The sequence below is a fragment of the Strongylocentrotus purpuratus genome, unplaced genomic scaffold (assembly GCF_000002235.5).
Source record: "Strongylocentrotus purpuratus isolate Spur 01 unplaced genomic scaffold, Spur_5.0 spur5_scaffold_5, whole genome shotgun sequence".
Lineage (NCBI taxonomy): Eukaryota > Metazoa > Echinodermata > Echinoidea > Camarodonta > Strongylocentrotidae > Strongylocentrotus > Strongylocentrotus purpuratus.
In genome coordinates this window covers 30,013,775-30,036,164 of record NW_022145611.1, presented here as the reverse complement: position 1 = coordinate 30,036,164, position 22,390 = coordinate 30,013,775, and the positions used below count along the sequence as shown (strand labels likewise).

Genomic DNA, 22,390 nt, shown 5'->3' with positions numbered 1-22,390 from the left:
TCCATGCACAAGCAGAGTTTTAGCAAGTGCTATGAATAATTTTGTTTCCTTCTTCCAGATACACATACCCGGATTGTCATCACATCCCTCTTACCATCATCTCAACCATGGATACAAGTATCATCATGATACATTGTGACTGTTGTGACACACTGAAAAGATAACTTCATTATTCAAGCAGATTAAGTTGAACTAAAAACCAACTCCAGAAATAATGACAATAAAAATTGAACAAATAATCATGAATAGATTATTAAAAATTATCTAAGGCAAACAAAATCATTTAAAAAAAAGGACAACACAGGTTGCGAAATTGTATCAAGTTCTATACAATCAAATATCATTTATTCATAAAAGTGCTTGCAACAATAATACTCAAAATGATCTACATGATCTTAATATAGTTTGTACATTGTCTACACATAGTATAAAATGGTTTTGGGGTTGTCCTTGTGAGGTGCTATAACTAAAACTACGGTAAAAACACTGATGTAGGTTCACACAGCCATGAATGATTGCAAACATGGATAATGTTATCCATTGGTTCGACTCACATACATTTAATGGTTTAAGAAATAACCTTCCTCATTACCAACCATTGGAAGTTGTGTATCTTCTTCCACGTATCAACTGATGAGTATTGCCAAAATTTCTTAGTTGAATTACGTAGAATGGTTTTGGGGAAGAAGTTGGCTTTATTTGTGATATGACTTTCCTCATAAGATAATTAAAGAGTCATTTAAGATTCAGATCCTGATTACATAATCATAATATATCAACATCAGTTCATACTTTGTATTGATTTAAATATCCTTATAGTCCTTACAATTTCTGCAGCAACAAACATTAAGTAAATTCAAAAGGGGCTTACTAATTGCATGACCTCTGTTTAATTGTTAATTAATTCCCCTTTTCCTAAACATTCAGCCTATATTTTAACCCTTAAATAGTCTAAAAGAATTTGAACCATGTATACCATATATTTTAACATCTCAAATTTATTTCATCACCCAACCCATCATTTATACTATTTGGATTTGTATCGATGAAGGCTTAACAGAGAAATCACATCAAATTGGAATGAGCGACAGATCGAAATTGGAAAAAGTGCATGAGTTACAGGAAATAAGGCACACAAGCCTTTGGCTAAAAGAAACCTAATGCGTTACTGAAGAATAAAATAACATAGGGTTACTACTGAGGGATTTACACAGCATTTCAACCAGATTTTTTCCTTCTAAAGGATGGCAAAAAGCCACACACGAATGTCATATAAACACAAACACGTTTCAATATTTCCATTCAATAGTTCTCCCAAGATATTCAAATTGCTTTACATGCCAGTAATCCTGTATAGTGTGAAATTCTAAGATCTTTCACACATGAGATTCCAAATGTTCAGTAAAATCTTTCACTTTTTCCGTTTATATTTCATTTTGTCATCATGCAATTATAATGCAGCAAGCTCTCAAAATCTGTTTCAGAGGGAGTAATGTACATGCATCTACTAAACAGCTATAATGTTTCTAATTTCAGTTCTCTTTATAGTCATATACAGTGTCTATACTATGATTAGCAAGCGCTATCACACCTTATTTAATTTACCTGTAGCGGTTCTTGTGTATAATATTTAATGTGAAGTTTTATATGCCAAACCTTCAATATGTTTGCGAATAAAATTGTGAATTAAATGGGAAAAGACATGTTAAATCATTAACTTAAGTACATATATCCAAACTTACAAAGATCTTTCATAGCTGTATCATATATCTCCACACATTGAAACACTGGCTTCAGATGTTCAAAACGTAAGACAAGCAAAATTCAAAATGACATATCTGAACAGTTTAAACAAGGTATTAAAAACAAAATCAAAATAAATAAGAGCAATGTTAACAAAGAAATAGAACAACTTATAACAAAGAGAAGGAACATTTCGAAATTGGCAAAAATCTTATCAAAACAAATTTAAAACGAACTTTACAATTAACAGCATTTCATCTATTTGAAAGATGTAATAAAGATATTTTTCACTTTCTTGTCTCCTGATTAGAAGAGTGGTGTATTTCACATATCTCCACAGATTCCATTACATATTACCTCAATTTGGAGCGTATTTCTTGAAGAAAAAAATCACAAACTGGTAATAGGCAATTTTACTCCAACCCACCAAGATGCAGTACAAAATAAATAATGCATACAACTTCATTTCAACTAGTAAATAACAATTCATCAAATGCCTCCTGTAAATCAGGTTGGTCCAAGTCAAATTATTGTAATGTACACAATATGAATTCTTTTAAAACTTACTTAAGCAATGACATTTATACTGAAAAGTGAACAAAACTTTAATCTGAGATTCATGATGGGATTTTCATTGTGAGTTGTGTAATTGATAATAATCTGGAAGAAATTCTTTTCTACTTATAGATTTCCAGCTGTTGGTCTCCTTTATTCAACAACAGAAGACTTAGCATGAAATCAAAGTTGATACAAATCTGATTAAAGTTACACTATTTCTTAGCTCAAGACCTAAGCATGAGCCTGAACATTCGGTTGCAGAATAAGCTTATTTCTCTTCTCAAGCTTACAGTTTCAGCAGGAAGTAGTTTAAAAATTTACTTTTTTGTTTCTTCCCCTAACATTCAATGGTTTTCTCAAAATGTATTAATACCACGGATCCAGATGATTGCGTAAGCAATGGTAAAATACTTCAATGTTAATTGTGAGCCAGCCCAAAAGGTTACTTGTCTAAATTTGTTTTCATCAAATCTCCTATAAAATTCAAATAGGTAGTTACATACATATCAATAAGATTTGGACAACCCGGACTATATCCACCTTTACAACTCGGGTGAAAATATTACTTTCCAGTCCTGTGATGCTAATGCTTAATCATTCTTCTTTCACTCACTCCTTCAAACAAATTATCATCAAAAACACTAAATAAACCAAAAACGAATACTTCAAAATACATTTAACCTGGAATATATATAAAACTGTTAAGAACTGTCCAACTCTTTAAGTTTTTAGGATGTCATATGTAAACCTGTTGGCTGGCAAGCTCGTCTGTGAACGGGAACACAAGGTTGGATGTGCAGAAGTAGAAGACAAGGCCGAAGGCGATGGAGATGGGCAGAGCAGGAAGGGCCTTCTTGAAGATGGCCAGGAGAATGAGTGTTAAACACAACCCCTGGAGAAGGAATAGATCGAATGAGAAATATGTACAATTATGGATAGGTCATAGCAAACATGCTGATAAATACATGAAATACTGAAGCAAAATGCACTGAATAGCAAACATGGATTAGAAAATCAGTACTGCCAATAGTTACATCTATCTGCCCAAATGAATTTTATTTTCTCTCGTCATGTACTTTCACTTCTAATTCATTGACCAAGAAATGGTATCCCAGTGGTAGTGTGGCCAAAACAAAACTTAAATACAATAAAAATGTGAGTATGTGCTAGAAGCAAAGGCTTCTTGAATGTCAATGATACTTTAGGAACACTTGTTTACAAAATTATTATAAAAACAGGAATACTATGTACATCATCCACATCTTTATATTTTATAAGTATTTGCCACAGTATGAGTATTGTATGAGAAAATGTATAAGTGGGGGAGAATGGTAACAATAACTCTGATTGACTTACAATAAGAATTGCCACAAAGCAAGCAATAGTGGTAGTCCAGTCTCCTGATGCTGATGCTTTCCCTACCAACACACTGTAGAAGATGAAATCTCCCAGACCCAACTTTACACCACCTGCAATGTACAGAAGGAAATATGTTTGAGGACAAGTTTACAACCAACTAATGGAGATGTTATGATGTGAACCAAAATTCTAAGCATCAAAATAGTAGGCAAGCATGAACATGTATGGCTGAAATGCACATTAACAAAGAGAGACCAACATCATTCTCATAAGAATGACACTATTGCTTCTAAACTATAAAGAACATCTTAGTTTTCTCAGAATTAATGTGGTGCATTCCAATTCCATTCCAATCGTAAATAAAAGTTGTCCATTCAATAATAAATAATCATCAAAAATCCTTTGATTATGGTTTTTTTTTTTATTATTATTTTTTTTTAGGGGGGAACTTAGTGCTGGTATAAATATGATTATAAAGGACAACTGTCAAACAAAATGAAATGCAAGACTCAATGTATTATTTTTAACTATATAACAGACATATCACCCATGTTTTGCAAATAAATAATAACTACACATATTTATAATTGTACATCTACAATATCTTGGTAACCTTAGTCAACCTCCATATATTTCCCCCTTGCATGCTCTGTCTCCCCTTCCAGCTATCACTGTTGATTTCCTGGTTCAAAATATCCTGTCTCTCTACTGTGTTCATCATGATTCACCAAAGTCAGGAAGGAATTGTTTCTAACCCACTTATGTAGATTACAACCTACATACATCCTGTTCAGAGCCAGAAAGGTGTTAACTCTGTGTTAGAGCATGAGTTAATGCCCTTCTGGCTCCGAACAGATAGTATATAGGATCAGGCATATTCTCTGTGGGGATACTTTGTTTTTATCTGAAGTCTACACCATATGGATTACAACTTACAACGTATGGCACTGTTCTTTTTTTAAGTGTATAGTATCATATTTTGATTGCAAGATAAATCACAAACATATACAGGTACCACTAACATTACTATTTGTGACAGTTCATCTAAGGAGCTGTAAACCCACAATTTTTGAAAATTCATGAAATGTAGCACACTCACAATACCCAAGCAATATCTATGAATAATAAATAACTGATGGTTCATTCTCTGAAGGTTTCAATCTTTCAATGTTAAGTATGTATTCACAATTGAAACCTTGCAATAACAGCATGTGGAAGTATTTTGATGAAACAAAAGTTTCCACAGGGTGTGACCAAAAGCTTTCAATCATGAACTGAAACAATTTTTTCAAACCTCAACCTAATACAACTTGATTTTTGGTATAATACACATTTCCACAGGTGACACTTCAAGTTGTCTATTAAAGGCATTGTATAACATTGGTTTAGGACAATGTACTGCAGGATGAATTCCAAACTCACGTTCTTCCTCTTCCTCCTCATCTACTGGAGGCTGTCTATTGCTAGGACCATTGTTCTGCCTCAGCGCCCGGACAGCTGCCCTCCTGTCTTCGGATGTGACGCTGGAGTTTGCACTCCTTTCTAGATCCCTCTCTCTTCGTTCGGTGAACACGGTATCAAAGCCGCCGTTAACCTCCTGGTCACTGGACACCGTTTGATCTTCTTGCCCACCTGAGAAAGAATGTAATAAATGTTACAATATTACTCCTTACTTGGCAAACCCTACACCTTCACGGAGTTGATCTAGTGGTACATTCACTTGATCAAGTCTCTGTTTTTCGCCTACAGACTGACTCGGGTAGATCCCGGGTCAAAACCAAGTTCAGATGGTGAATTAAAAGTCGGTTCTCAGTTGTAAATAATCATATCTGATTGATACACGTCTGTAAAACCAAAATCACACACACACATACAGTTGTCCCAGTGGCTAACTACACTTGACTGTGGATGTGAAGGCCATGGGTTCAAGCCCTGGCACACCACTAACACCCCTATGTAACACATTTATCTACATTTGGCACTCTCTACTTGTAATAATAGACCACCTGGTAGGATCTATTCCTAGATATACATTGGGCACTGAAGACTACCAGAGCTAAAATCAGGGTTTTGATATTAAAAGCACTATGGAAATAACAAACTCACCAGTTGCATTTTCTTCAGCTGTGTGTTCTTCAACTGGTGGTTCCTGTTTTGCTTTTGATTTGGGTGGCGGTGAGTCAATGTCTGCCATTCCAACCAACCAGACCATTGTTGCTGTATAGAAAGACAATGAGGATTAGTAAAATACAATCAAAAGCTAATCACATGATATACATTTAATGTATGGGACTATGCATCCATTCAATGTATGTATATTGCAAATTGGAGCACTATTCAAAACTGCACAACACATTACTGACATTAACATCTACTCCATATTACCCACTAGTAAAAGAGCAGAGAGCAAATGAGAGTGAGAATGAGAGTAAAGAGAGTAAGAGAGTAAGAGAAGAAGAGAGTAAGAGAGAGAGAGAGAGAGAGAGAGAGGGGAGAAGGGGGGGGGGGGCAGAAGAGACAGATAAATACTGAAAAAGTGGACAACAAAGACAGTATTAATAACAATTTCTCATGATTTAAAAGGAGGAAGAAATATCAAATATCCTTTAAATGATCCTAAGGGCAAATTCTTTAAAAAACATTACATTCTAATATTTGACAGACTCAGTCAAAGCATACAAGCTAGGCTGCAATACTAGACAGAACTACGTTTGCATCTGGATGTTTGATGTATAAGAGTGTATCTCACATGAATAGATGAGTGCAGGAAAGATCTGTTCATCTCTCTCCTGAGCAGTCTCTACCAGCATTCTGAGAGGACCCTTAGGGCACAGCACAGCAAACAGATCTAAAGAGATAAACAAACGAACGAATCCAAATCATCTAGTCTTCTTTAACCATTACATGATAGTTTAAAAGCTGTCTGATCATATTTTCTTCATGATTATTCTTGGAGGATAAAAATTAAAGGTCATTCCATTCTCTTAACATCACAATAGAGTTAACATGTATATGCTTAGCAAAATCTTATAATGCTTTGTAAACCGGAGTAATCAAGATGCCTAAAGGTTATTTAAATATCAATATGGGGTAGAAGATAAATTAAAAAACAACATACCGGTACATAAAAAATGTAGGAACTAGCTCAGACAAGAAACATTCAATTCATGTGAACAGCACAATGATAAAGCTATTTCTATCATGAAATTGGTTATGACCTTTAAAATAAAAACCAGATGAGTGACCAGACAGGAAAACTCACCATAAACAGCAATGGCTGCCAGGATGGTCCAGAGGGTCCACTCCGGGAGGTATTTGATGAAGATGAGAGCCATGAGGGCTGAGATGACGATGAGGTAGAGCTGCTGGAGACGTAGAGGCCCCTTCCAATGGATGCTCACCATGCCCACCATGCCAAAGTTCCACATGATGACTGCTATGGTGAAGTAGTCCATTGGGATGTTGTAGGTTACCAGCAATTCTCTGTAGAACAAAAGAATTGATGTCATTTCATACATGTAGGTCTGTACCACCTGATAATCTACATCATGTCGTATTTTATGGTTCTCTTCTATAAGCTTATATTTAATGTTTTCACATTGTTCTAAATATTGTACATATTGTAATGCATAATTTCTTGGTACTGGTAAATAAAATAAATACTGATAGAATCAATCAATCCATCATTACAGGTGGTAGTAGAGTTGATGAATTTGAATCAAGTGTATTGTCTAATCTCTCTTTTCTTTAGTCCTTTTTCTTGTTGTTTATTTTTATTTATTTGTTACATTATTCTATTTATATTATCCTGTGTATTGTAATGTGTTTTTCATTCAGGACTATCAATATATCTTTTAACATTATGTTCAATTGGCAACAAATATATTCATGTTATAATATTTGGCAATATTAACTACATTCAAAATATATTTGAAGCCACATTCACAGATGGTAAACCACGTTTAAAAAAAGCTGCGGTAAAGTAAAATCAGTACACATTTTTGCCACATACATGTACCCTTATCTAACACACACATGAGATGAGTGCACACTGTAGGGGCCATTCTACTAATTTGTTGGTTCCCTAATCCCCCCCCCCCCAAAAAAAAAAAAGAAGAAGAATTGTCCGGCATTCATTTACATAGAAGGGGGGGGGGGTCTTTACTCTGCTATTACATTTTTACACATTTCACTATACTCTTGTTTGAACAGGATTAAAGGCAGCAATTTGGCGGTAGAATACATTTTGCAAATCAGAAAAGGATCATTATTTTCAAAGGTTACATATATGTGTGTATACTCACTGTAAATAAAAGAATGTGAAGAAAAACAGGAGAAGAAGTGATGATAAGACTAACCAACCATGGATAACCTGAAAATTAAAAAAAAAAATCAAAGGCATTTTGTTCATAACATACTCTACATAATAACAGTTTGATACAAGGACAAATGTATTACAGTAAGTCATCTCTCTCTCCCTTTCTCTATTTCTCTTTCAAAGTATGCAAATTGCAACAGATTAGGCTGCAAAATGTCTTTCGTTGAAATAAAGTTATCAAAAAACATTCCCCTACAATGATGTTGAATTCAGGTTCATGTTCACATGGAGCATTACTTATTATCTTTTAATCACAATGTACAAAATTGCATACATGTGGTAATGGAAACATATACTGTATATACAGGTATCGTATTCATTAATGTGTCTTTTTTTTTACATATACAATCCATTATGAATATTAGATATACATGTACAAGACAATGAATACAGAGTGTTCTGTAAAACATACTGTAAATTTGGAGCCATATGGGCATATGCTTTACCACAGATTTATCACCCAATCTGGCTACAAACTGATATGTCTACTATTTGTCATCGAAAAATGTATTGATATGACCATTGCCCAGCGGTTGTGATACAAAGAAGAACCATCGGTCGACGGTCATTCAAGACATTTTTTAATTTTTAGGACAAAATGAATTGATGGAACAAATAGCACAGAATATACCCTAAAACATATCTTCTTCTATAATGGGTAGGATGGGAATAACTTCAAAATAACAGATGTTTTATTAAGACAGCTGTTGTTTTTTAACATTGTGATTGATTAACATGCTCAATAACACAATCATTGTAATCTTAAAAACATTTCACACCATTATACCACCACTACACAGAATGTGTGAAAAACAACTATTGATCAAAAAGAAATCAATAAAATTGTGTTTACTTCAAATCCTTAACATTCTGAAGATATCTGATTTACTTCAGTATAGACAATTAAAGGTATGTACACGTACGTGATTGTATAACCTACAAGTATTGATTGGACAAAATCAATAAAATTTTGTTTATTTCAAGACCTTAACATTCTGGAAGTATCAGGGGGTTGTTTCACGAAACCAACTCTTGTACAATATGACAATTTCGTGAAACAACGCCCAAATTTACATGACGTGCTGGTATTGACATATACATGTCCAAATGTGCATTGAACAGAGAGTGACATTGTTTGGAGGTTAACAGACATACAATTCAAGATAAGGGTGAAGCTTTAGATAAAAGTAAAAAGAATATTTTTTTCACTTTTAAACATAGGTATTAAACAGAAGTAACAGAGTGGAAGAGAGGAAGAGAGAAAGACTCGGAGGGAGAGAAAGAAAGAGAGGGGGGTGACAATGCTATACACATCAATTTCTGTAACCTCTCTCAACAACAACATAAAATAGCTGCAAAAAAAAAAAATTTAATTAAATTCATCAATTGTATTCATGAAACTTACTAACCTTATAGCATCTGTATTTATAGAGAACAACAAGAAATATTGTCATAATAAGAACAATGCCGATGATGATGAGAGCATTTGCCAAGGCGTTCCAGGCTTTGGTTCCAGCCTGGTCAGACTTCTCATGGAAAGGAGTGTAAATCCTGGTAGGTAAAACATAAAGAAACAGAAACAAGAGAACATGAGTAAATCATCTCTCGATTCATAAGCATTTTACATATTAAAATTATGTGAGCATGTGATATCAAAAACTGATTAAAAGTTCTCCTGTGATAAAGAGACAAAAAAAAAAATTTCATCAACTCATGTCACATAATCAAAGTTTTTTGTTTCTGTCTTGTTTTGTATTTTGTTACCTTTGCATAATTTGTTTAACAAATATTTTCCTTCACCATAATCCCACTATCACAGACACAGACAAAATGTGTGGTTTTGTACAAACTAGCGTCAGGTATACCGGATGGTTTCACTAATATTAATAGCTTTCTAATTATTAAGACCAAAACATACGGGCCAGTAACTGAAGTAGGGTTTACCAAGCCCAAGCCTCTGCAGTGCATAGTCAGCTAATCTCTACCAAGCTTAGTGCGAGAGGGTACCAGGTATGCGTCCGCGGGGCCAGACAGGGCATGGCTAGCTTGGGGTACAGAACCATGCTAGCTAGTATTCTAGGTTATGTGAGATGTAATGTTCAATAAAAGACATTCCTCTTGATGAAAAGTGAATTTGGATCTAAATTTAGATCAAAGTCTCTCTAGTATCATCAGACTTCAGGCACCTTATTTTTTCTCGCCGTCGCAACAACGCATGAAAAAAAGTGAACCAGACTTAAACTACCCCTACATGTAGGTGCAGTCTAAATTTTGAGAAAAGTTGGAGTTCCTTTTGTAGTTACAAATTTGTTAATTAAATTACTCATTATTCATAAGTATCAAGCATTGCTTTTTAGTGGACCCCTCTGTTTCCAAAATGTATTCCTAGATTGTTGTAAATGTTTATAATTGATTTGTAATGTTTTTTTGGAAACGTAAATTGAATTGAATTGAATAGAAGCTACATCCAACTAATAATTGACAGATGATGTCAAAGAGGTGGAGCTTAGCAGGTCTGAGAAAATTAATTTTTATATACCGGTATATTGTTTTAAATGTATGACATATATTTACGTTAGATATTTCAAAAATAAAATATGAGTTGTATGCAGTCCTGTACATCAACAGGAATCAAATTATATTGGATGTCACCCGACCTTTAATGGAATACCTCATCGGTCCCCAGGAAAGAAACATCCATAAATATGAATACGTTACTAGACTGGTCTATTATGTACATGCATTAATAATTCATATAATTCACATGAAGAATATTCAATGATAGTTTCAAGATGCCTGACTCAGCATATTTTACATGTTATTTCTGCCCTGGAATATGATATGGTAAAGCAGGAAGGATAAAGCCCTCTAAATCTGTACTGGAAGTCTGTTGACCTTTAATTCCCCTTATCATGTACATGCAGCATATTAGAGCAATGAAGAGAATATGTATTAGGTATATTTGTTGTATACCAATGATTTCCATGTTACAGCTTACCTTGGATTATTTATTTTGAGAAATAAAAGTCAGATTTTTATATTTAATATTGCACAATTTTTCCACAACTTACAAATTAAATCAACTACCGGTATTGAAAATCAGCATTTCTAACTCGTATCTATATAATTGATAAATGATATGATAACAATTCAGGTAACTTCAATTCATCAGCTTTAGAGCCAAGGAATGAATATCTTTCAATAGATCATTACCATTGAAAGTGACCCTTACTTTATGTCCCAATTCCAAACATTATATATTTTCTTGCAAGATACAAAACCTGAAAAGTCTCCATTTGCTTAAAACCTGCAATTTGATACCCTGTGTATGGGCCCATTTCTGATCCGAAGCAATATGGAGCGTCTTTAATAAGACTCTGAATTTGATAGATGGAAGGACGGCAATATGAGGAGTTTATAATGAGCAGAGTAGTAATCCATATATCCCGAACTAATTAATCATTTTGAGTCAGAGGGGCCAATAGTATAGATGAGGTTGAGGTTGATGTTCAAGCTGGTGTAAAGATGTAAATAGACTAAAAATCTATTTATGGCATAGCTTTCTCTAGTTCAAATAGTTTGCTGAACATAACTCCTCTATATAGATATTGTAAGAAATTCAGAGTACACAATCCAATATCCCTGATAGAATATTTGATGTTGTTTTATTTAAAGACCTCATACAAAAATAAATCTTCACAATGAAGGATTAATCTAATAATAAAATGTAGTAATACATCCCAAATGCCCCATTCACCAGGAAGTGCATGAAGAATATTCACATTGAACAGCAAAAGACAAAGCTCAAGTCCAATAGGGCGGATTCACAATCAACAGTGCCTCACCAGCAAACCGTGACAGGCCAATTTTTCAGCCCCACAGGTCATATGTAAACAAATAATCATATGCATGTACGCAAATATATACAAATTGTAAAACGTTAGTGTGATTCGTTTTATGTTTTATGTGCATTGTTTGTTATTGTAAAATTATTGTACCTGTATTATTGTATTATATTGTATTATAAAGCCAATGGAAACAGAATTTCTATGTATTACCATGGTTCAATAAAGATGAAATGAAATGAAATGAAGTGAACATCATTCAACCAGTGCAGCGAGTGCAGTGAAACGCTAGCTACCAATCGAAATGACCAAAGCAGTCTGATCTGTGTAAATTCATTCAATGAGATTGATTGTTATGATATCAGCGCACATTTTTTATATTAAATTTGGATGTCAAAACCCACCAATTGATGCTGACTGAAAATTTGGCATGATTTTGAACAAAAATTAATACAAATGTTTATTTTGGGCCAAATAATGACCCAATTTTTAAATAAAATTTGAAAAATGTGGACGATAGCATCACCAAACATCTTACAAAACATGCTGAACCAACAGACGCTCACTGAGAGCTCTGGTGGGCCAATCAAGTGGTTCACTGCATCTCAGAAAGACTAAATGATTTTATAACAGGCAATACAAGGGAACAGACTGATACCAACACAAAATAAAAGTTTTAAAAATCTGTTTACATCACATCAAGGAGGTATCCATATATTCTATATTTAAAGTCTTGAAGTCCTATATCTGCAATGTTTCCTACAACATGGGCAAAAAGCGAGAGTCCACAGACGGACAGCAGTTGGAAGGACCATATTGTTGTTGATGGGAGTCAATTTGACCACTTTTTCTTGCATCAGGGCACAATTATAAAATAGGTTAGGCCCCTTAAATCTTTGCTGATAATAACAATTGGAAAATTACCCCTGATCAAAGGTGACCATAATGGTAAAGTTTGGGCCAGAAAGTGGCCAAAATGACCAAAATGTTGTGAGTAGGGTCAATAATACTGACAATTTTGGAATTGACTTTTTCCCAAGAAGCATCACATCAAATTTAGTTAACACTGGTGTTGCTGGATAAATAGCGCTGTGGATTATGAATCCACCGCATCAGTTGTTTTGAATCAAATCTTGGTTTGCCCAATCTTGCTTTGACTAAGTGTCTATGTAAATTAAGTCGTGCCAATTAGTATCTACAAGTACATGTAGTATCCTTTTTTTTAATATCCTTTTTGTTTGAGATGTAAAAATGGAAAGTTGCAATTTGCTATTATATATTGCATATATTTATGTGAAAGTAATATAAACTCCAATATCTTGTAATATTATGACAAATTATGTATATGTTATCATTCTGTTATTATTTCTTGTGCATTGAATGAACAATAAAATAAATTTCCAAACAAAAAAAACTTCCCAACATAACATAGACAAAACTCACAGGTAAACATCACCAGACTCTGTGTAGAAAGAAACGGTGGAGATGGTTGCCACAACAACCAACATACAGAGGGAGACAGGCACAAATAGCATGATGACGTGCTTGGCCCCATACTTGAGCATCTCATCCTCTTCTTCCTCTTCCATTGGGGGCGGGTCTCTCTCCCTCCGTCGCTCCTGGTTCGCTGGCCTGTTGCCTGCATTGGCCTGGTTAGTCAATGAAAAAAGAGAGAAAAGGGAATTGTGATTACAGGAGGATATAACATTATGTTATAATTCAATAATGGTAACATATACGGGCACACAAATGAATCTCAAATTCATATTAATGCTTTGTCAAAGCTGTGAACTTTTCACTATTATATGTAATAGATATCTATTTTTAACCAATTCTAGATGCAAAGGGCGTAATTGAATACTTACTATTATGTGCTGAACAACTAAAACATTATCATTAGTTACTATAATCATAACCCATCAGTGTTGGGCCACTGACGGGTTGTGGGGTCACAGTGATGAATAGAAATATTCCAGCACTTATTGACACTTCAATGGAATGACATTCAATATCACATCCTTATTATTTCTGTCTTCATAATTCAATTTGAAATATGAGCACTATCCTAACCATGAATCAATGACAATCTATCAAGATCATCATCATAATACAAGTGAAGGTGACCAATAGAGGAGTGGAAAGTGTGGACAGGATTTCCAACAACATTAAACATCTACATGTATGTGTATTGTGTACCTCTATGACAAATAGACTTCCGAGTGTTATATAGGGCAATTGATAAAGATATGAGCATCCAGACAGTCCTTCATAATTATTTTTCATAAAGAAGGAAGTACCTGTGGTTAGTGGTTTCCTGCAAACCTGAACAAAAGTATACATGTAGCAGAAAAGCTACACCATGTTTGTTGATAAATATTCTACATGTTACATGTTGAGTTAATAAGTGAGAAAATGTGGCTCTGTAATAATGCCATGGATGATAAATTCTGATTGCCGATCAATGAAAATAATTGAAGAAAAAAAAGTTTGGGGCTATCAAATACTTAAATAACATGCATAGCTAGGATTATTTTGTCATTTGGAGTTGTTGTAGACCATGTTGGTTGATACTAAGTGCTTTTCCAATACTTTGAAATTAATGATATTAGTCTATTAAAGAGAAGAGGCAAAACATGCGAGTCATAAATTTGGATCTGAATGTAGGCACACATTTTTTCCCAATGTCATTATAACCCAAAATGGCGGCTCGCATGTTTTGCCTCTTTCTTATTTACAATACAAGTACCAAGAAGATTTTCAATTCACACATTGAAGCCTTTGGCTCCTGACAGGTATAAAGTACAATTCTGTTCTGATTTAGCAACATTACATAATAATTACAATAATCTTAAAAGAAGTTAGCCAAAGAAATTAAATACTGACTAGACATACTGATGACTACTGCCAACATGGCAAGTGTAACTACAAAAGTATGAATAGATTTCCTAGACATCTTTAGTGTGTTCCAACAAGAGTTGAAGTAAATGGATGAAATGCTTCCTGAGAGGCAAAAGAGCCTTTGTGAAAAGAGACTCGATTATTGCCTTCTGGCTCCCAGCAGATGACACCTTGATCTTTCAGCAAACTTACTCTTCTATTTCTGCCTCTTTGGAAAGATGCCTCAGACCTGGACCGGTCTGGGTTTATAAGAAGCACCGCACACTCGTCCACATCATGGTCACTGTCCTGTGTATCACTCATTGTCTTAACTGCTTCAGTTCAAAAAGCACCCTATTCATACAATGCCCTGAGAAAACAAGTGTCTAATTTAATACTATTTCCAGTTTATATATTTCAAGTTTATATTGTCACTTTGGACCTCCTCATGTTTCCCGTATCTTGGCAATTAAGATCAAAGCTGGATTTCAAATGATCAGTATCATCAGTTATGGACCACTTCTTAGGCTTCAGTCTTTACCTATCTAGACCTCAACAATCTGGAGCTATCAAATAAAAAAAAATATCCCTTTGGCAATTTTCTGTCCACCGATTAAATAAAAGCAATAGCAAACTCACTAGCTGGAACACGTATTAGACTTTTGAGCAAATACATGTAGTATGTAAATAGTGGGGAAAAGTGCAACAGGTGTGGTTTATACTTCTTCATATAGTCTGGCACAGATTCTTCTGTCTAGTGGCAGATAATATCCACATCTACATCTATCCACATGGCTCAATCATGGGTCTATCAAGTCCTCAAATCACATGAAGTTATTGCAAATTATTTGTATTTCCTTTTCTGCACAAATCCATGCATAATGTACCATCAGATCATGTGCAAACACTTTGTACATGTTGTAGCAATCATACAAAAGGTGGAGTGCCTGTATCATATGTTTCTTTAAAAAAGATATTTGCAAGCTATTTTTCAAAATATGAAAGACTACTTTGTTAGTACACGATCAATTAAGACAGCGCGTGTGTTGCAGAGGACCAAATTAAGTGCTCAAACTCAAAGACAGCTCCCCAAAAGTAATACCATTCAGTCTGCACAACAGAAATTTGGAATTCAATTCCTAGTGTCATTTCCTCCTTGTGTATACATGTACATGTAGACCAACACAGCAACACATGGCATGTACAAATGTATTTTCATTGTTTATTACACCACTTTTGCCAACTGCCAACTGAACAATACAGTGACGTGGATCAAACTTGACACCAATAAAACATCCATAAATCACATAGTATAGTACCAACTGTGTTGTGTGTGCAATGTAGATACTAGATAGACAAAAGACAAAAGCTTGGTCACATTCCAAAGTCCGTTCCAATGTTTGAATGCACAATTGAACACATTAAATAGGCAGATACATAAAGAATTTTAAAGAGTCAAAGATTGATGTCACTGGAAAGATATAGCAATAAAAAACACAGTAGAGAAAAAAGTTGATGTGACTTGAGTTTTGAAGCTGTTCCACCACAAATTTTTCAACCTAGAATGCACAGGTTACCAACATAGTTTGGTCCCATACATAACAGGCCACTTTCGTAATGTGATCAAATTTAATGCGCAAATCTTTGTTAAGTGCCTCCTTACAACTTACTTCATTCACCTGTTACAACTAATTGTATCCCAATACCAGTAGTCAGAATGCAAATTGCATAAGTAGGACATGCAATAATGTTTGTCCTACCTAGCAACAATTAATGTATGCAAGTTGCATTCCGACTATTGAAATACAATTATTCATAACAGGTGAATGAAATAATTTGCAACAAGCCACTCAACCAAGATTTGTGCATTAAATTTGATCACGTTACGAAAATAGTCTATTGTCTACAGCAAGTTGGCCTACATGTTGTACACATACTGTAAGCCACTACACCAGATTTCATGACAGAATCAACCTTTCAACCTGGAAGAAAATAATGAGCAAGTTCAGACATCACACACAAAACCACTGGACATTTAATCAATCTGCCTAATCCTTCCTCTGAACTGTTGGATAGTAATTGTCACATGGTGGTGGGACTTGATGAGAACACACCCACTTCTCAGACACAACAGACTCCACTCTCTACTCTAGCTAGCTGCAGACATATTCCAATAATGGAGCTTTTACAGCTCTATAATCCAACCACAGTTGCTTAGTACGTATCATACTTTGTAATGTAGAATATCCAAACAATCAAATCTTTGGTAGGAGTATTCACAGAATCAGCAGCACCGACTATCACCAGCAACAACCACTTCAGGTCAATATACTGGGTAGTCCTTGTTATCTAGTACAATGCAGAGAAAATTGAGAACTGGTACTGGTACACCTAACGTTTCAATGGCCTTTACTGATTGCTATACTTCATTCAATGATGTAACTGAAGTGATATTTTGTGGTATGAAATGACTGTCAGGTGTGTAGTCATACAATGATCTCACAGCTGAATGCACTGCATTTGCATGTACATAAAAATCTATTTTATAGCACTACCGTAGTTCAGGCTGACATGTGGAATACCGGTATAGGCCCAACATGTACTAGTGGATCCGGGTAAACAGTTAATGTCAATAGAACTATTGGAGTGCTGTGTTTAATCAAGATAACAAGTTAATGGATAATAAATCCTACACAATTCAGAAGAACATGTATGTTGGGGGGGGGGGGGTGATTCACAAAGATCCTAAGTCGGATTTAAAAGTTATCAAGAGCCATGTGTAGCCTTAAAATAAATATACCGGTACTCAAAAGAGAAAAATCAATTATTTTAGACTTTTATAAATTCCACATCAAAAACATGAAATCTTCTTGATAATAGAAAATATAAATGATTTGAATCAACATTTTATGCCTTTTAAAACAACTTTTACAAAATTATTTTCATAGATTGCTAACAGCTTTCCATAATTTTTTTAAGTCCAACTTAGAGATAAGCTCAACTTAGGATCTTTGTAACCCCCCCCCCCCTTGGGTTATTACATATTAGCTACAAATGGACAAGAACACAGGGATAATGCATCATGCCTAAGCTAGCAGAACATTTTTTATTCAAATCTTATCTTTGAGTAATCAAAGTTTATTATGAAATATGTACATGGATGAGTACCATAATATTGCATCTCGCATTACTACACAAGAGAAAATAAGAAACTATTAAGACCACATGTACAGCTGCAGCACAAACACCATTTAGGATTTTTTTTTTTGTGGACTGCCATTTTATATACTATTTATACTACGTACATTACATGTATAAGGCGCTATCTCATTTTTCAACAGCTGGTTAAAAACTATTGAATATTTTGTGGGACACCACAAATATTAGAAATGGTTATATTTATGGATATATCAGCCGCCTCGAACTGATTTTGTCATTTAAATTGTATGCTCTTTCAAGTTTGACAGTAACTTTTTTGTTATCTCACAAAAAATTATTATGTGTAGCACCCTCTATACCAAAACTCAAATATCCCTTTAATTTTGACCATTAATGAAGGTATACCCATAATATATTGGGCTGGGATCTACATGTCTACAAAATGAAACAGTGAACTATGAACTACATGTACATGTAGTACAGTGTACATATATATTCTCTGTTACACCAAATTGAGCTTTCTTAAATCAGAATATATTAAGAACCAGATTCAGACATTATGTTGTGTATTTGTTGTGCCAGCAATCAAACACTACAAACTACATGTAGTATGGCATAGTGCTGATGATTAAACACTGCCTACATGTATACTGCTCAACAGAGGGCTCACTTGCCTCACATAAAAGACCAGCAATGAGTGTAATCTCAGTCTGGGGATGCAGATTAGATTAGATTTCATTGATTGTAATGTAGTGGTAGAGCCATATCAATCAGAGAGTGTTTCCTTTAACAACAATAACAAATCTAAACGTTAAAGGTAAAGACCAGTATTGGAAACGCTCCAATTTCAAATTTCAAAAATCATGTGAAAGAATATGTTTTGACTAATACATGATGATACAAAATTTGCCGGGAAACCTCCTACTAATTCATATATTTGGTAAATTTGTTTCTCTCATGGTCTGTGAGAGATATAGGGTAGTCCCATATATATCTTTCTGTGTATAGTGCTTGTAACTTTACGAAGAATGGGCCAAATTTCTTATCATTTTGATGATTCCAGAACCTTGCAGATGCTAGATGCTAGATGATCAACCTTTTATGATTGATTCCACAACGTTTCTTTCACAATGCAATCGCATGACCATAACTGGTCTTTACCTTTAACAAATTCAACCAAGTCCATCTTAAACATTCTCAACATTTGCATGCTCCTGCAGTCCTGCACACGTCCTACCTCATCATTTCTCACGACGATGATTAATTTCAAAATCTAATGCTCAAAATGGCCAAACAAATATTTGAAACTTATACCACTTCATTAGTTGAGTATTTTGAGATTGTAATGATGCGAGCATGCACAGGATTAGTATGTTGATACGATATGTCATAGCAGAGATCATATAGCCAATAGCTAAACATTTCAAATGCTATATGATAAGATTCAGAATAGATACAAGATATTGTTTGAAAGGAGTCCTGATACAGATAAATGTGAGCAATATTCAACATGTATTTAAAGCATACATCACATGTGTATATGCAAATAAATTTTAAGATATGTATTACACAAATAGGGGGAGGGGAATTTATAAAGAAACAAGAAAAATGCGACTGCAGCTCTATATGCCTTCGCCCTAATATCAGTTCAGGAAGTGGATGGAATTATTCTTGAAATATCATGATAAAGCCTATAATTACATGTCAACCAACGACTATGATCTTTGCCCTTTAACAACAAAGGTGGTGTGCACTTACATGTAAATAAGTACAGCGATTCACGAACATAAAACTTCATGTTACCCTATTTCCTTATTTAGTAAAATGATCGACAAGTATTCTTATTAATTTCAAAAGCAGGGCAGAAAATATGCAATTAATGAAAAATTTGGAAAAGAAATTTGAAAAGTTTGGTGTCTATTAATCTCTATAAAGCAATCACGCTCCGTCCTTGTAAAGTCAAGTCTTTAATAACCCATAAGATTCAATCTATTCAGATGTACCATTAAACTGTTCAACAGGATTCCTGATACAGATCAATGTGAGCAATATTTAAAGTGTAAAGCATACATGTCGATAGATTTTGAGACACATTGTTCGCAAATAATGGGGGAGATTTATAAAGAAAAATCCAACAAAGTTAGAAGGTGGTCTGTTACTCTGTATTTACATGTAAATAAGTGCGGCGATTCATGTACATGTATACAAAGTTTATGTCGTACCGTTTCCTTTATTTAGTCAAATGATTGACAGGTATTCTTATGAATGTCAAAAGCAGGCTAGGGCAATATGCAATTAACTAAATTTTTGTAAAAGGAATTTAAAAAGGACTAACCTCCAAGCAATCATGCTCTGTCCTTGTAAAGTCAATACTTTTACGATTCATGAGATACAATCTATTCAGATATATCATTAAAATTTTTGTGAAAGGCATTTATAAAGATTCATCTCTATCAATCTCCAAGCAATCAGACTCAATCCTTGAAAAGTTTGGCAATGATGTGCAGACCGTACAAGAAAATATGGGGGAGTATGTGCTTGACAAGAAAGGTATAAAGAAGATACATACATGTAGATTGTAATTTACGGTGATATTCATATTCATATTCATTTTTATTTATTTATTTCATTTCCAACAGAAAGGTAAACAAAGATATTACATTTGATTTCATACATAATTCATTTTTTCAAGAAACTATACAAATAAACTTTGCACATAATAGAATTATTACAAGAATTTCTTAATTTCTGAGGAAATGTGGGGGATCCACTAAAAAGCAGTGCTTGTAGTTTGTGGATCCCCCAGAAAAAAATAAAAATATAAATGTTTCAAATTTTGCCTACGAAAACTTAGAAAACACAAGACAATATTTCAAAACAACATACAATTTACAAATACGAAACGAACAAGGAGAAGTAAAACAGATAAGAAGGAAAGGGGAAAAGGGGGAAGGAAGAAGAAGCAGGACAAATCATGACCGGAAAAAAGTAAGATATAATGTTGATTTTGGGAAGGTAAGATAATAAGACCAAATAAATATTAAATTAATCAAGCAGATGATGAAGACCTAAATGAAAATTTAAGATGATTACCAACTGTTATCAGATTATTCTTGTATATTACTATAAGATTTGAGCAAAAATGTTTTTAGATTTTTCTTCAAAGAATTTAGGGATGGACTATTTTGAATACTTTCACTTAATTAATAGAGAATTCCAAAATCTAGGACCATCATACATAAAAGACTTCTTCGCTAATAAAGTTCTAAAGAGTGGTAGGTGAAACTCGTTTGACCGTCTAGTTGGGTAATCATGAAATGACCGATTTAGGGGGAACATGGCATCAAATATATGTGGAAGGGTCTTTTTTGAATACTTATACATAAATTGTCCTAAGTGAAGTAGATACAGCCTACAGGTCATATGTTTTTAATAGTCTGCCATTAACAAATAACGGGTCTGTGTGTGTGAGAGTGGAGCAGAATGGTAAATAATACGGAGAGACTTCTTTTGTAATAATAACAGTCTTTTTAATAGAGTTTGCTGCGTGTTGCCCCGAGTAAGTATTCCATAATTCAGATATGGTAAAATTAAAGATGAATAAAGCATGAGTAGGGATGATGTCGGAAAATGAAATTTAAGTTTATTTATTATGCCAATATTCCGTGAAATGATCTTACACGTATTATCTATATGGTATTTCCACGAAAGTTTGTTATCAACCGTTATGCCTAAAAATTTAATGAATGAAACAACTTCCAAGGGGGTATCGTCAAAAATGATATTCTTGGGCAGTGTGTCAATAGAATTACTAAATAACATATATTTGTTTTTTTGGAGGTTAAGGGATAGTTTGTTTGCTTTTATCCATTCGGTGACTTTTTCAAGTTCAGAATTTACAACATTGACTAGGGAATTTGGATTTCTATGGGAATAAAATAAATTAGAATCGTCTGCAAAAAGTATAGATGAAAGGACTTCGGATGATTTACAAAAGTCATTTATATAAATAATAAACAATAAAGGGCCCAACAAACTTCCCTGCGGTACTCCACAATTTACGTTTTGCATATTGGAAGTATGATCATTCAAGAATACATATTGTCGTCTATTGGATAAGTAACTCCTGAACCACTCCAAGGCCTTCCCACGCACCCCATTATGAGAAACTTTGAATAATAAGATGTCATGATTGATGGTGTCGAAGGCCTTGGAGAAGTCCAGGAAGATGCCAACCAGGTGAGAAGAATTGTCTAAAGCATGCGCTACTTTGTCAATAAAATTCAATAAGGCATGTTCTGTATTATGTTTATCTCTAAATCCAAACTGAAAGTTGGAAAAAATACTATGAGTTTTTAAAAAGTAAACAGTTCTACAGCATACTAGAGAAGTTCAAATAAGCTTTCCCGGCTGTATTATTAACATTCAATCTGCTAGTTTTAAAGAATTTTTAAAGGAATTCTTAACTTTT

At 34.2% G+C, this 22,390-nt stretch overlaps 1 protein-coding gene across 1 annotated transcript in view; it reads right to left on the bottom strand.

The window, feature by feature from the left end:
- Positions 1-318: 318 nt before the first annotated feature.
- LOC578066 (presenilin-1) overlaps positions 319-22,390 on the bottom strand; it is a 38,275-nt gene continuing 16,203 nt past the window's right edge. Inside the window, exons 3-11 of the mRNA XM_030999792.1 lie at positions 13,327-13,532; positions 9,448-9,589; positions 7,965-8,032; positions 6,923-7,143; positions 6,410-6,508; positions 5,767-5,877; positions 5,083-5,292; positions 3,658-3,770; positions 319-3,193 (exon numbers count right to left, since the gene is read on the bottom strand). Of these exons, the coding sequence (XP_030855652.1) occupies positions 3,038-3,193; positions 3,658-3,770; positions 5,083-5,292; positions 5,767-5,877; positions 6,410-6,508; positions 6,923-7,143; positions 7,965-8,032; positions 9,448-9,589; positions 13,327-13,532 (1,326 nt within the window). The 3' untranslated portion in view covers positions 319-3,037. The remainder of the gene's footprint in view (positions 3,194-3,657; positions 3,771-5,082; positions 5,293-5,766; positions 5,878-6,409; positions 6,509-6,922; positions 7,144-7,964; positions 8,033-9,447; positions 9,590-13,326; positions 13,533-22,390) is intronic.